General features: G+C 42.4%; 1 protein-coding gene and 1 long non-coding RNA gene across 2 annotated transcripts; one reads left to right on the top strand and one right to left on the bottom strand.

Moving 5' to 3' along the window:
* Positions 1-1,903: 1,903 nt before the first annotated feature.
* LOC127929964 (uncharacterized) lies at positions 1,904-10,789 on the bottom strand. Its single transcript, XR_008136410.1, has 3 exons — positions 10,672-10,789; positions 4,351-4,515; positions 1,904-4,167 (listed from the first exon to the last, which is right to left on the bottom strand). It is a non-coding gene; the product is annotated as an uncharacterized LOC127929964 (long non-coding RNA).
* nfatc2ip (nuclear factor of activated T cells 2 interacting protein) lies at positions 10,019-16,334 on the top strand. The gene is made up of 9 exons (XM_035770705.2): positions 10,019-10,354; positions 10,952-11,065; positions 11,435-11,489; positions 11,928-12,045; positions 12,682-12,765; positions 12,930-13,188; positions 14,585-14,729; positions 15,410-15,525; positions 15,754-16,334. The coding sequence occupies exons 1-9, from the start codon at positions 10,220-10,222 to the stop codon at positions 15,913-15,915; spliced, it is 1,188 nt and encodes a 395-aa protein (XP_035626598.1). The 5' UTR covers positions 10,019-10,219; the 3' UTR covers positions 15,916-16,334.
* Positions 16,335-16,885: the final 551 nt, after the last annotated feature.

Below are 16,885 nucleotides of genomic sequence, written 5' to 3'. Positions count from 1 at the left end.
GCCAAGAAACATGAGCAATGGACATTAGACCGGTGGAACTCTATCATTTGGTCTGAGTCCAAATTTTAGATTTTTGGTTCCAACCTCCATGTCTTTGTGAGACGCAAAGTAGGTGAACGGATGATCTCCGCATATGTGGTTCCCACCGTGAAGCATGGAGGAGGTGGTGTGGGAATGCTTTGCTGGTAAAACTGTCTGTGATTTATTTAGAATTCAAGGCACACTTAACCAGCATGGCTACCACAGCATTCTGCAGCGATACACCATCCCATCTGATTTGCCCTTAGTGGGACTATCATTTGTTTTTCAACAGGACAATGACCCAACACACCTCCAGGCTGTGTAAGGGCTATTTGACCAAGAAGGAGAGTGATGGAGTGCTGCATCAGATGATCTGGCCTCCACAATCACCCGACCTCAACCCAATTGAAATGGTTTGGGATGAGTTGGACCGCAGAGTGAAGGAAAAGCAGCCAACAAGTGCTCAGCATATGTGGGAACTCCTTCTAGACTGCTGGAAAAGTATTCCAGGTGAAGCTGGTTGAGAGAATGCCAAGAGTGTGCAAAGCTGTCATCAAGGCAAAGGTGTCCAAACTTTTGACTGGTACTGTACACATACATAAACTCAGCAAAAAAATAATTGTCCTCTCACTGTCAACTGCATACATTTTCAGCAAACTTAACATGTGTAAATATTTGTAAGAACATAATGTGTCCCTGAACAAAGGGGGGTCAAAATCAAAAGTAACAGTCAGTATCTGGTGTGGCCACCAGCTGCATTAAGTACTTATGGACTGCACCAGATTTGCCAGTTCTTGCTGTGAGATGTTACGCCACTCTTCCACCAAGGCACCTGCAAGTTCCCGCACATTTCTGGGGAGAATGGCCCTAGCCCTCACCCTACGATCCAACAGGTCCCAGGCTTGCTCAGTGGGATTGAGATCCGGGCTCTTCGCTGGCCATGGCAGAACACTGACATTCCTGTCTTGCAGGAAATCACACACAGAACAAGCAGTATGGCTGGTGGCATTGTCATGCTGGAGGGTCATGTCAGGATGAGCCTGCAGGAAGGGTACTACATGAGGGAGGAGGATGTCTTCCCTGTGACACACAGCGTTGAGATTACCTGCAATGACAACAAGCTCATTCCGATGATGCTGTGACACACCGCCCCAGACCATGACGGACCCCCCACCTTCAAATCAATCTCGCTCCAGAGTACTGACCTCGGTGTAACGCTTATTCCTTCGACGATAAACCGAGTCCGGACATCACCCCTGGTTAGACAAAACAGCGATTTGTTTTGTCAGTCCTGTCTGGTCCAGCGACGGTGGGTTTGTGCCCATAGGTGTTGTTGTTGCTGGTGATGTCTGGTGAGGACCAGCCTTACAACAGCTCAGTCCAGCCGCTCTCAGCCTATTGTGGACAGTCTGAGGACTGATGGAGGGATTGTGCATTCCTGGTGTAACTTGGGCAGTTGTTGCCACCCTGTACCTGTCCCGCAAGTGTGCTGTTCAGATGTACTGATCCTGTGAAGGTGTTGTTACACGTGGTGTGCCATTACGAGGACAATCAGCTGCCCGTCTGGTCTCCCTGTAGTGCTGTCTTAGGCGTCTCACAGTACAGACATTGCAATTTATTGCCCTGGCCACATCTGCAGTCCTCATGCCTTCTTGCAGCATGCCTAAGGCACAGATGAGCATGGACCCTGGGCATTTTTCCAGAGTCAGTAGAAATGCCTCTTTCGTGTCCTAAGTTTTCATAACTGTGACCTTAATTTCCTACCATCTGTAAGCTGTTAGTGTCTTAACGACGATTCCACAGGCGCATGTTCATTAATTGTTTATGGTTCTGTAATGCTCCGGGTGTCGTGGGTGTGGAGTCAGACGCAGGAGACAGAGAGTGCAAGGCTGTGCTCTTTTAATGCACCAACGCACCACAGGGTGCTCACAATAATAACGGCCCCAAATACGGGGAATGAGAAAGGTACAACTGAAATTTCACGACCAGGAACAAACACGTTCCTCTACATTAGAGCAGAAGGTTACAATCATTAATCCCGCACAACAACCAGGCGGGCCGGCTGTCTAATAAAGACAAACTAATCATTCACCAACAGGTGCTACCAATAAACATACAAGGAGCGGGAGGAAAGACAATCAGTGGCAGCTAATAGGCCGGTGACGACGACCGCCGAGCGCCACCCGACCGGGAAGGGAAACCACCCTCGGTCGGACTCGTGACAGGTTCATTGAACAAGCATTGTTTAAACCCTTTACAACAAAGATCTGTGAAGTTATTTTTTACGAATTATCTTTGAAAGACAGGGTCCTGAAAAAGGGATGTTTATTTTTTTGCTGAGTTTACATACAGTTGAAGTTGGAGGTTTACATACACCTTAGCCAAATACATTTAAACTCAGTATTTCACAATTCCTGACATTTAATCCTAATAAAAATTCCCTATCTTAGTTCAGTTAGGATCACCACTTTATTTTAAGAATGTGAAATGTCAGAATAATAGTAGAGATAATGATTTATTTCAGCTTTTTCGTTCATCACATTCCCAGTGGGTCAGAAGTTTACAGACACTCAATTTGGTAGCATTGCCTTTAAATTTTAGCCTTTAACAAGCTTCCCATAATAAAGTGGGTGAATTTTGGCCCATTCCTCCTGACAGAGCTGTTGTAACTGAGTCAGGTTTGTAGGCCTCCTTGCTCGCACACGCTTTTTCCCTTCTGCCCACACATTTTCTATAGGGTTGAGGTCAGGGCTTTGTGATGGCCACTCCAATACCTTGACTTTGTTGTCCTTAAGCCATTTTGCCACAACTTTGGAAGTATGGTCATTGACCATTTGGAAGACCCATTTGTGACCAAGCTTTAACTTCCTGACTGATGTCTTGAGATTGCTTCAATATATCCACATCATTTTCCTTCCTCATGACGCCATCTATTTTGTGAAGAGCACCAGTCCCTCCTGCAGCAAAGCACCCACACAACATGATGCTGCCGCCCCCGTGCTTCACGGTTGGGATAATGTTCTGTTTTGCAAGCCCCCCCCTCCCCTCCAAACATAACGATGGTCATTATGGCAAAATAGTTTCTGTTTGGCCACATTTCTCCAAAAAGTACGATCTTTGTCCCCATGTGCAGTTGCAAACTGTAGTCTGGCTTTTTTTATGGCGGTTTTGGAGCAGTGGCTTCTTCTTTGCTGAGCGGCCTTTCAGGTTATGTCAATATAAGACTTGTTTTACTGTGGATATAGATACTTTCGTAACTGTTTCCTCCAGCATCTTCACACGGTCCTTTGCTGCTGTTCTGGGACTGTTTTGCACTTTTCGGACCAAAGTACACTCATCTCTAGTTAGACAGAACGCGTCTCCTTCCTGAGCAGTATGACAGCTGCGTTTGTTTTGTTTGTACAGATGAACGTGGTACCTTCAGGCATTTGGAAATTGCTCCCAAGGATGAACCAGACTTGTGGAGGTCTACCATTTTTTTCTGAGGTCTTGCCTGATTTCCTTTGATTTTCCCATGATGTCAAGCAAAAGGTCACTGAGTTTGAAGGTCGGCCTTGAAATACATCCACAGGTACACCTCCAATTGACTCAAATTATGTCAATTAGACTATCAGAAGCTTCTAAAGCAATGACATTTTCTGGAATTTTCCAAGCTGTTTAAAGGCACAGTCAACTTAGTGTATGTAAACTTCTGACCAACTGGAATTGTGATACAGTGAATTATAAATTAAATAATCTGTCTGTAAACAATTGTTGGAAAATGACTTGTGTCATGCACAAAGTAGATGTCCTAACTGACTTGTCAAAACTATAGTTTGTTAACAAGAAATTTGTGTAGTGGTTGAAAAACAAGTTTTAATGACTCCAACCTAAGTGTATGTAAACTTCAGACTTCAACTGTATACAAATACACACACACTACCGTTCAAAGGTTTGGGGTCACTTAGACATTTTCCGGAGTCGCCTCTTCACTGTTGGCGTTGAGACTGGTGTTTTGCAGGTACTATTTAATGAAGCTGCCAGTTGAGGACTTGTGAGGCATCTGTTTCTCAAACTAGACACTAATATTACTTGTCCTCTTGCTCAGTTGTGCACCGGGGCCTCCCACTCCTCTTTCTATTCTGGTTAGAGCCAGTTTGCGCAGTTCTGTGAAAGGAGTAGTACACAGCGTTGTACGAGATATTCAGTTTCTTGGCAATTTCTTACATGAAATAGCCTTAATTTCTCAGAACAATAATAGACTGATGAGTTTCAGAAGAAAGTTATTTGTTTCTGGCCATTTTGAGCCTGTAATTGAACCTACAAATGCTGATGCTCCAGATACTCAACTAGTCTGAAGAAGGCCGGGACAAGGTAGCATGTCCAGTGAACAGGTCAGGGTTCCATAGCTGCAGGCAGAACAGTTGAAACTGGAGCAGCATGACCAGGTGGACTGGGGACAGCAAGGAGTCATCAGGCCAGGTAGTTCTGAGGCATGGTCCTAAGGCTCAGGTCCTCCAAGAGAAGGAGAAAGAGAGAAAAGGAGAGAGAATTAGCGGGAGCGTACTTAAATTCACACAGGACACCAGATAAGACAGGGGAAATACTCCAGATATAACAGACTGACCCTAGCCCCCCCGACACGAAAACTATTGCAGCATAAATACTGAGCTCTTTTTGGGTACACATGAAAAGTGTTTTTATTTTTAACATTTTGTTGGATTTACTAACGAGTGGTGAGTGGCTGGGAATCTTACACAAATCTTGTACAACCATATTGTTAGAATATAGAGTAGACTGTTCAATCTCTTTTTAATGAAAATTTTCTTAAATGATTGAAGATGAAATATAGTAGTGTTTTTCCTTTGCCCCTGAAAGCAAGCACATTATTTGGTTCTAAGATGAAGCATCTTAATTAGGCTAATTAGAACCATAGGATAGTTCTAACGATTAACTTAGCCTTAAGATGTTTTTCTGAAACCAGGCCCAGAACAGAACAAAAGACAGTACAGCATAAAGAAGCACATTTGTAGGCAATGTCATAGCGACGTTGGCTAGCAAAGCTCATGCATAGAAACACGTCACCGGGTCTAGCGATCGTCTCGTGCCAAACTGAGCATTTGCAGACCTTCAAATCAATCCCACTCCTTCTATATAAAGTTGTTTTTGACAAAAATGTCAGTTTGCACATTTCACGAGGTTGGAGTAATAACATGCGGTGGTGTAAAGTACTTTATGTAAAAAATACTTTAAAGCAGGGGCGCAACTTTGGTTTTAAAAGTAGGGGGGACATAGTTATCACATAATTATTACTCCAAACAGCCTACCCGACCACTCGGAGGCGTCCGCATGGTCCTTATCCACACCGTTGCCTCGTTTTGTATCACATTCCAATGACAAAACTAGGAGGGACACAAATGCAATTTCTGAATGTTGGGGGGGGACATGTCCCCAGTGAAAGTTATGACCCTGCTTTAAAGTACTACTTAAGTAGTTTTTGGGGTATCTGTACTTTACTATTTATATTTTTTGACAACTTTTACTTCACTTACATTCCTAAAGAAAACAATGTACTTCTTACTCCATACATTTTCCCTGACACCCAAAAGTACTCGTTATATTTTGAATGCTTGGCAGAGCAGAAATGGACCAATTCACACACTTATCAAGAGAACATCCCTGGTCATCTATACTGCCTCTGATTTGGCGACTCACTAAACACAAATGCTTTGTTTCTGAATAATGTCTGAGTGTTGGAGTGTGCCCCTGGCTATCCCTACATTTTGAAAACACGAACAATTGTGCCATCTGGTTTGCTTAATATAAGGAATTTCAAATGTATTTATTTTATTTTTATTTAACCTTTATTTAACTAAGAACCAATTCTTATTTACAATGACGGCTTTCCCAAGCCAAACGGTAACCCGGACGACTCTGGGCCAAATGTGATACAGCCTGGAATCGAACCAGGGTCTGTAGTGACGCCTCTAGCACGGAGATGCAGTGCCTTAGACCTGCAATCTGGTTTCCGCTCAGGTAATGGATGTGTCACTGCAACCTTAAAGGTCCTCAATGATGTCACCATTGCACTTGATTCTAAGCAATGTTGTGCTGCTAATTTTATTGACTTGGCTAAATGCTCTACAACAAAACTTTCTTAGTGTCCAACAAGCTTTCTCTACCCTTCACCTTGTTCTGAACACCTCCAAACAAAGGTCATGTGGTTTGGTAAGAAGAATGCTCCTCTCCCCACCGGTGTGATTACTACCTCTGAGGGTTTAGAGCTTGAGGTAGTCACCTCATACAAATACTTGGAAGAATAGCTAAATGGTACACTGTCCTTCTCTCAGCTGCAGGCTAAAGTTACATCTGGACTTGGTTTCCTCTATCGTAATGGCTCCTTTTTCACCCCAGCTGCCAAACTAACCCTGATTCAGATGACCATTCTTCCCATGCTAGATTACAGAGACATAATTTATAGATCGGCAGGTAAAGGTGCTCTTGAGCGGCTCGATGTTCTTTACCATTCGGCCATCAGATTTGCCACCTCCTTATAGGACACATCACTGCACTCTATACTCCTCTGTAAACTGGTCACCTCTGTATACCCGTCGCAAAACCCACTCCACTGGTTGATGCTTATTTATAAAACCCTCTTAGGCCTCACTCCTCCCTGTCTGAGAGATCTACTGCAGCCCTCATCCTCCACATACAACACCCGTTCTGCCAGTCACGTTCTGTTAAAGGTCCCCAAAACACACACATCCCTAGGTCGCTTCAGCTAGCGACTGGAAGGAGCTGCAACAAACACTCAATATATGCCATAAAACTGAGCAGTTTTATCTCAATCTCTTCATTCAAAGACTCAATCATGGACACTCTTACTGACATTTGTGGCTGCTTTGTGTGATGCATTATTGTGATGCATTATTACCACCTCAAGCTGAACCTCGGCAAGACGGAGCTGCTCTTCCTCCCGGGGAAGGACTGCCCGTTCCATGATCTCGCCATCACGGTTGACAACTCCATTGTGTCCTCCTCCCAGAGCGCTAAGAACCTTGGCGTGATCCTGGACAACACCCTGGAGTTCTCAACTAACATCAAGGCGGTGGCCCGTTCCTGTAGGTTCATGCTCTACAACATCCGCAGAGTACGACCCTGCCTCACACAGGAAGCGGCGCAGGTCCTAATCCAGGCACTTGTCATCTCCCGTCTGGATTACTGCAACTCGCTGTTGGCTGGGCTCCCTGCCTGTGCCATTAAACCCCTACAACTCATCCAGAACGCCGCAGCCCGTCTGGTGTTCAACCTTCCCAAGTTCTCTCACGTCACCCCGCTCCTTCGCTCTCTTCACTGGCTTCCAGTTGAAGCTCGCATCCGCTACAAGACCATGGTGCTTGCCTACGGAGCTGTGAGGGGAACGGCACGTCAGTACCTCCAGGCTCTGATCAGGCCCTACACCCAAACAAGGGCACTGCGTTCATCCACCTCTGGCCTGCTCGCCTCCCTACCACTGAGGAAGTACAGTTCCCGCTCAGCCCAGTCAAAACTGTTCGCTGCTCTGGCTCCCCAATGGTGGAACACACTCCCTCACGACGCCAGGACAGCGGAGTCAATCACCACCTTCCGGAGACACCTGAAACCCCACCTCTTTAAGGAATACCTAGGATAGGATAAAGTAATCCTTCTCACCCCCCTTAAAAGATTTAGATGCACTATTGTAAAGTGGCTGTTCCACTGGATGTCATAAGGTGAATGCACCAATTTGTAAGTCGCTCTGGATAAGAGCGTCTGCTAAATGACTTAAATGTAAATGTAATTGTCTCTACCTTCTTGCCCTTTGTGCTGTTGTCTATCCCCAATAATATTTGTACCATGTTTTGTGCTACTACCATGTTGTTGTTATTTTGCTACCATGCTGTGTTGTCATATGTTGCTGCCTTGCTATGTTTTTGTCTTAGGTCTCTCTTTATGTAGTGTTGTGTTGTCTCTCTCGTCGTGTGTGTGTTTTGTCCTATATTTATATTTGATTAATTTTTTATGTTTTGCCGAGTTTGGCCAGGGTAGGCCGTCATTGTAAATAAGAATTTGTTCTTAAACTAACTTGCCTTGTTAAATAAAGGTTAAGTAATAAAAAATAAAAAAGACAGCTGCGGCACTCGGGAAATTATGTATACTTATTACTTTTGATACTTAAGTAAAAAAATGTCCATTACATTGACTTATGATACTTAAGTTTACTTAAAACCAAATACTTTTAGACTTGTTCTCAAGTAGTATGTTACTGGGTGACTTTCACTTTTGAGTAATTTCCTATCAAGTATGATAATTGGGTTATTTTTCCACCGCTGATAACATGTTCAACTACCTAGGACATTGGCTCGAATCTAGGTTGTGCCTTTAGATTTTGAGAAAACGAACAACTAAGGAAGAACTTTTCACCTATCTTATGGACTTCTCATACCCGGCCTAGTCTGTTTGGTCTGTTTCGTAAGCGTTCCCAGAAGTATTGCAATATTTTTTTTTATTTTTTTTATTTTATTTTTATTATTATTTTTTTTTAAATCTTTTTTTTATTAACAACAAATCAATACATAAAGCACATGAGGGAACACAAGCATACATAGATTACAAACAATGGACAATCGAGCTAGGGTGTACAATATCACATTACAATTACACAAGGACCTTAAGGGACATGCATATACTTACAATTCTAACAGCTTTTTTTGTTAGTAGAGCATTTAACCGTCTTAAAATACAGTTCAATTAATTTTTGTAGGATACGAAAATGTGGTTTTCTGTTTGTAAATTTACATTTGTGTATATGAAATTTGGCCAAAAGAATAATGAAATTAATTACATAAAAATGATTCCGCTTATTTCTATTGTATGTAAAGAATCCAAACAGTACATCTCTCCACAATAGTGTAAAATCTTCATAAATGTGTTCAATTATAAACCTACTGATGTCTTGCCACAGTTTTCGTACATGCATACAATGCCAAAAAAGATGCACAACTGTTTCTGGGTGGTCATTACAAAAGGAGCAATTTGAGTTGATGTTTTTTCCTTAAACTTCTTCATATAGTGGTTGGCAGGACCGCTGGTTCTGCTCACACTGCCCCTACCCTGTGCTCTGACCTCTTTCTCCCCTCTCTCTCCAGATGAAATCTCATGTCTAATAATTATGAATCATTTTAAAGGAAACTTCCTTAATTTTGTTAACAAGTAGGTATGTTTGTGGCAACATCCAAACTTTTTTCCAACAGATATTATCAATAAATCCATTCCTGAAAAAATAAGGCATGACCAAAACTCTTGAACGTGCCGTCCTTGGCCAGGTCAAATCAGTCAGGTTTCAAGACTAGTCATTCAACTGAGAACAAGGCATCTAAAGCTAACTCTCTTCTCTGCTCTCATCCTTCTAGTTGTTGAATGAACCATCAGACCCTCTCCGAGTTGGGCATCTCTGGCGCGGCCCAAGTCCTACCTGACAAACAAATCTTTCACCACTGGAGGGCTCTGAGTCAACAGTCACTTGGCTCTGTCATAATCACATGGTCTCTCCTATCAAGACACACAATTAATCTTCTCCTTTCCCCCTTCTGTGACCAGGCGCATCTCTGCATGTCTGGGTCAGTGTGGATGAGGTCTGAACCTCGGCAAGACATGTTCCTGAATAACATCACGGTTGACAACACCTGAGGGAATGGCATCTAAAACAATTGCAAAATCTTTAGGTGTTACAGGGACCTTGATTAAAGTGATAAGAATTCTTTATAACTGAGTAAAAACCCTCTGCATTTACCAGTTGGACCTTGTAAAGTGATCACTTTATAACTGAGTAAAAAATAGTTGGGATATTATTTCTGAACCAATATTCTAAAAACAGAGAGGTATTTTTATACAATATATCCCGATTATTCCATATATAATATCTGTGTGGAGAAAAAAATGTGTTTATAAATTAAGGACCATGACAAGAAAACCTGCCGATGAAAAGCAGAAAGTTTCACTGGAACTTTGTCAATATTATAATTGCAAAACAACATGAAGTTAAGGCCACCAAAAGTAGAGAAGACATGATGAGGAATAAAATTCCAGATAGAAGTGGGTCTTCTTAGGAATTGTTTTATCCAATTGATCTTGAAAGTATTATTTAAAGTAGTAAAATCCAGAAAATTCAGTCCACCATTCTCATTGCAATATTGCGCCTATGGGTTTAGAAAAGCTACGACCACGTCTTCTTCCCAGAGATGATTGGTCCAGAACGAGGTCACAACCTCCCCCCAGAAAACACTGCGATTGGTTGGTGAAATCATCACATTGGAGGGAAACAATGGCTGAAGTGGTAAATATTTTCCAGGACATCCAAAAGAAAAGTTATCACCGATAAACTCGTTTAGTGTAGAAAGCAATCTAGCACAAAAGTATGCAAACGAGTCTTTACTCGAGTAGACAGCTAGCTATCTGTGCTAGCATAAGATAGCTAGGTTTGCTTGTGCTGCTAGCGTCAATGTTTATTTTCATCATTTGCGTGCATAATATGCTATGTTTACGCTAAATTCTAACCCAAGCCAACCGCCCCCAACCAGCTGTTTTTGGTCCGATCAAACTAGACATGCTGAGTGAGATGGTTGGTGTATGGCAGGGGTATTCAAATCTTACCTCACGAGGTCCGGACGACTGCTTTGTTTTCTGTTCTACCTGATAATGAATTGCACCCATATCAGTCGCTGATTAGATGGGAAGAATGGAGAGAAAAAAAGCAAGAGAACTGGCTTCGAGGTCCATATTTTAATTTGAAGGGTGTATGGTGTCATCGATGAAAGTTTGCTAGTTTGTCAAATGTTTACAAGTTTATCCAACTTACAGTAACGTTAATTCAGCATGTAAGGCATTGATCAAAGCTTACAGCGTTTGTGTGTGATCTCCCCCCTTCGTTCAGAATTCTGACAGTGACAGCGACCTTGAGTCGACCGCCCCCGTGAAGCCTCAACCCAAACGGCGTCGTATCATCGACCCCTCGTCTATTACCACCGTGCCTATCTACTCGAACAAGGTGTGGCCCATAGAGATCCTATTAAATGAGTCATATTCCTGTTCCTATTTAATTATTCAAATTCTATGGTGTGAAGTTATTTACTACTCTGCTACTGGCATAGTCAATTCTATTTAAATTTGCTTTAATTATTTTATTGACTGACAAGGTCTATGTGTCTGTGATTATCTGTATCGGTGTGTTGCCTGAGTGTATCAAAGTAGATTGATCCCATCCACACACATATTTGGATATGTACATCAACTGCTGCAGATGAACAATTGCAAAACAAGCACACAGATGTTTTGCCTTGCCAATGCAACGGGGCTGGGCTATTTGTCAAATCTATTTAATTACCAAATACGGGTCATTTTGTATTTATGTTTGTAGGTGAACAGCAGCTTACAGCTGAATCCAACTCTCTTCGCCTGTGACGTTAACGCAGGTATGAACTACAGACGGACTGACAGAGGTCTGTTCTGCTACTAGTTAATTCCTGTTCAATTCCTGTCTGTTTAACTGAACATGGAGTTTGATGGGTGGGTTTAATTTGTGGAACGTTCCAACAAGATTCTGTTACAAAGGTTGCAAGGTTGCCAACCAAGTAGCATGATCAATTCACCTCGCTAACGAGCTGCCGAATAGGCATCAACTCACCACGTAGCTTATTCTTAATGTTTGTCCATAGACATTTTTCAGAATAAATGTGGTGAGTAAAAACTTTCTGAAATTGCCCACTCCCTACCCGGTATCTTATTCGTCCGCTATACAACTTTCTATGCGTTATTGTTTGACAACCTTGTTATTTACGAAGTTTTTGGAACAGATTCCTGTTGGAACGTTCCACAAATTATGCCCACCCAAATTTGATTTCTCGACCTAGGTGACAATGCAGAGGAGGTCAGTTTGTGGGCCAAGTCTCCACCCTCAAAGAAAAATAAGCCAAACATCATTACCTTGAATGACTCAGAGGATGAGTCTGAGCCAGAGGACAAAGATCCGTGAGTTACTTGCTGCTAAAGGTGTACTCTGCCCTGCTTTCATTTACTGTGTTTACTGTATATGTAGCATGTTTTTGTACTACCCCAGGCAACCAGAAGGTGGCAGTAGTGTATTTAATTTTTATTTATGTACAATATTTCAAGTATGGTTTTAAAGCTGCAATATTTAACTTTTTTGGGGACTTGACCAAATTCACAAGTAAATGTGTGTTATAGAGCTGTCATTTTCATGGAAAGCAAGTCTAAGAAGCACAAAATCTGTTCTATGTGTGCTATTTCTATGCTCCCTGTTCTTTTGTTTTTGCGTTTTTTTTACTTTCAGTTTTGCACACCAACTTCAAACCGCTGAAAATACAACATTTTTGGTTATGGAAAATATATTTCACAGCGGTTTAGATGGTATAATGATTCTCTACACTATACTTGCTTATTTTGTCACACAAACTGAAATTAGGCAAACTAATTAGAATTTTAGCAACCAGGAAATAGTGGCCGATTTCTGCGTAGTGCATCTTTAACAAATTCTTAGTTTAAGTAAGTAGCCTTGCATGAGCTTTGGCTTGTGCGAGCCAGAGCGGCTCACAATTCTTAGTGTAGTAACCTCTTCACCCCCCTAAAATGCTCTCTCTCTCTCAGGGTAGACATCCGTTCCCCCTCTCCACCCCCACCTCCAGGCAGCCCTTTTGTCAAAGTATCCAATCGGGCCAATCGAAAGATTCTGTGAGTTGATGTTTTGTCTATGTCCGAGACAGAAATACAATGCCCTTTCAGTAATGCAATTACAATATCATCACCAGTCACTTTATCGGTCTCTCTACGCCTGGCCCCGGTGGCTCTCTCTTTCTCTCTTTCTTTCTTTCTTTCTCTCTCCCTCTCACTCTCAGAGAGATCAACAGAAAGCTAAAGGCTGTGGGCTCTCTCCTCTCTCCCGAGGCCAAAGAGCGGTCTGGATGCCGCGGCTGCCACTCCCCTCCTCTCACGGAGTACGACGACGATGATGATGATATCATCCTCGTGTCCCCAAACTCCCGGCCCAGGAGCCAGCCCCTCGCCCCCTCCCGAGACCACAGCCCCCTGACATCCAGAGAGATCGCCCTCAAGTTCCGCAGCCGGACAGACCTCTACAAGATCCCTGTGTTAACTGTAAGAATCAGGAAGAGCACCACTTCCTGTTGTGTCATAGTGATGCTCAAGTGAGTGTGTCGTGATTCAGGTTAAAGATGTAGGTTGTCATTAACTGGTGGTCCAGGGTTGGTTTTGGACATTAACTTCTAGGGGCCAGTTTCCCAGATTCAGAGTAAATCTATTCCTGGACTAAAAATCTCCTTTAACAGAGACTTCATCTAGAGGATCAAAGAGGGCTTTTGTGTTCAATTCAGGCTGAATGTATGCTGAACAAAAATATAAATGCAACATGTAGAGTGTTCGTCCCAAAAGATCCCAGAATTGTTTCATACGCACAAAAAGCTTATTTCTCTCAAATGTTGTACACAAATTTGTTTACATCCCTGTTAGTGAACTTTTCTCCTTTGCCAAGAGAATCCATCCATCTGACAGGTGTGGCATATCAAGAAGCTGATTAAACAGCATGATCATTACACAGGTGCACTTTGTGCTGGGGGCAATAAAAAGCCAATGTGCAATTTTGTCATACAACACAATGCCACAGATGTCTCAAGCTTTGAGGGAGTGTGCAATTGGCATGCTGACTGCAGGAATGTCCACCAGAGCTTTTGCCAGATAATGTAATGTTAATTTCTCTACCATAAGCTGCCTCCAACTTTGTTTTAGCGAATTTGGCAGTATGTCAAACAAACCTCCCAACCACAGACCATGTGTAAACATGCCAGCCCAGGACCTTCACATCTGGCTTCTTCACCTGTGGGATTGTCTGAGATCAGACACCCGGACAGCTGATGAAACTGAGGAGAATTTCTGTCTGTAATAAAGGCCTTTTGTGGGGAAACACTCATTCTGATTGACTGGACATGGTTCGACAGTGGGTGTGCCTGGCTCTAAAGTGGGTGTGCCTATGCCCTTCCAGGCCAACCCATGGCTGCACCCCTACCCAGTCGGGAAATCCATAGTTTAGGGCTTAGTTAATTTATTTAAATTGACTAATGTCCTTAAGTGAACTGTAACTCAGTAAAATTGTTGAAATTGTTGCATGTTGTGTTTATATTTTTGTTCAGTATAGTTATGAAATTCAATTAGGAAAACCGTTACCTTGGCAACAGTGTAATTTTTATTGCAAGAATCAGGAGACTTCTGAGTGTGCCAGAACTGAGATCAGTCACAGCCGGATGTGATGCATTGTGATGAGTGTGACTGCTTTTGAATCCTGTGCTCCACAAGACTCTCAAAGCCTACTAAGCTAAAGCCTTTAGTGTTATTAACTCAGGGGGCGCTAAACACAAGTTTTCTGGTGTCGGGCAAGGTTACTCATCATCACGTTAGCTTAGCTAAAGTGAGCCACCGCTACTACACAGGTACACTGGAAGTTTCTTCTAGTTCCTAACTTGAGGCTCTTCTTTCCCAGACGGTGCCTCTGAGCAAAGCGGTGGAGCAGCTGTCAGTCAAGCTCAAAGTACCGCCCTCCCGCATCCTGTTACTGAGGAGAGACATAGAGCTTCCTGTCCACTCCACAGCAAATGAGCTGGGCCTGGGAATCGCTGACATCATAGGTGAGATGACTCATAGTGGCGTACATTAGTGGGATGCACACTTGGATGTCACACAGTCGTTACAATGGGGAAAGTGTCGCACCTCACCTTCTAATGCAGTGGTTCACAACTGGTGTTGCCTCGGGAAACAAATTGAACCAGGTTGTCTGAGTCACAACCCAATATTAGCATTGCGTAAAAAGAGTGCTTTTGTGCTGGATTGCTTTCTACACTAAACAATGAAATGCTAGTCACCAAATCTGGAAAACTATTTTTATGCTATATTGTATGTAAATGTAGCAATTATATGACAAGGGAACAACATTCCCACCTGTTTCATTGTCAATGATAAAATGTTGACCATATTCTTGATGAAGAATGATAATAAACTGGTTTGAGACTCAAAAATCTACCAAAATATTGCTGCTAATAGCTCTATATTGAAAAAAATAATAATCTGAGATTGAATTATATATATATATTTAAATTCATTATAATTTCTACATACTTTCTAGCTGATTTAAGTCGTTTAAGTTCAGACTGGAGTATAATTTTATTTCATTTTTACAGCCACAAGTTGAGAAACAGTGTTCTAATGTAATGCTTCATAATTTAAGGCAGCAACTCCACTCCAACTCAATGTTTGATCACAAACCCTCTTTTCTGTGCTGTTGTTTTAACCTTGCCCTCCCTTCTGTCAGACTGTGTTGTCATAGCAGCAGATGATAAACACGAGTCTGAGCAAAGTGGTGACATGCTCACTGTGCGACTGCAGACCAAGGAGAAAGGCTCAGCACAGGAATATTCCCTACACAAAGTGAGCATTATCCAACGTTTCTCACAATTAAGAATTTGGGGTTGAGAACAAAGGTATAAGGTTCAAGGGCAGAGGGAAGAAAGCTGTTTGGAGTAAAACCTTGGTCTTAAACTCACCTTTTCTTCTCAACTGTTCATAAAGAATAGATCCTAATTCCCTTACTCTCATTTTCCCCTTCTCTCGCATCTCTCATTCTTCTCTCGCTCCCTCCCTCACTCTCTTCCTCAGGATGCCCCCCTGGGCTCCATTCTCTCCCAGTATGTGTCCAGTATGTCCGTGGATGCCAGACGCAAGGTGCGCTTCCAGTTTGACGGGTCAAAGGTCGTCCACAGCCAGACGCCCTCCCAGTTGGACATGGAGGACGGGGATGTCATTGAGGTGTGGGTGTAAACACCTGTGGTATTTTCATAGGGCTGTGGTTTTCAAACCTCTTCTCTGGGATCCCCAGACGTTTCAAAATTGTGTTGTAGCCCTATACTAACTCACCTGATTCACCTAGCCAAGGACTTGATTAGTTAACCATTTTAATCAGGTGTGTTAGCTGATATAGTTAAAATACATGAAACGGCTGGAGGTCCCCAAGGAAATGTTTGAGAACCCCTGTCATAGATGATTTAGTTGTATATGAGATGGACACAACAAACAAAAAAAGGATAGAAAGATGTCCCAGTGCAATGTTTTTTTAAGATGCATTTACTGCACTTGGTCCAAATAAGACTCTTCAATATTGCCACTGTCAATTTATGATTGTTTATTTTATTTTTATTTTTTTTAAACGATTTTGAAATAAAAATGTCTGTTCAAATGAATGCACTGTAATGTTGTCTGAATTGATTTGAAATGGACCTGTACACTGGTGTGGTGAGCACTCAATCCGTTGGTATATGACGATACGAGCGCTGATTTCGTAATCATGCCCCAGTGAGCTGAGCTAGGCATGTTTCACTGTGACATGTTTTAGTATGGAGAAATGCCTCTTGTGGTTATGCCTAGTATGTAGCCTAGTTATGCTAAAATATTTCAGACCAGTGTATTGCAGTTAATTTAATCTTTGACTTAACCACTCAAAAATATTTGACCTATTAACAGGGAAACAACCACCAGTCCCAGACATTTCACAATAGAACATACCAGAGGGGGGCATCGTAGTAGTTAGGCTACCTACATTATTGGGATTAAATGGTTACCACCAGTGTTTGGAATAGATTGAGTTTGTTGATTTAAAAAAAACACCATGGGACGGCATTTCACAGATGTATTTGTCAAAGGTCCGCGCTGGGTCTGTGTAAACTATGCGATTTATATTGGAGACAGATTTATAGCAGTGAATGTCATCTATTAATTTACTGTTATAGTATTT

This window comes from Oncorhynchus keta, chromosome 5 (genome assembly GCF_023373465.1).
Source record: "Oncorhynchus keta strain PuntledgeMale-10-30-2019 chromosome 5, Oket_V2, whole genome shotgun sequence".
In the NCBI taxonomy this organism is placed as follows: domain Eukaryota; kingdom Metazoa; phylum Chordata; class Actinopteri; order Salmoniformes; family Salmonidae; genus Oncorhynchus; species Oncorhynchus keta.
The sequence above is the reverse complement of the archived record's forward strand: the minus strand, read 5'-3'. Positions and strand labels throughout refer to the sequence as shown.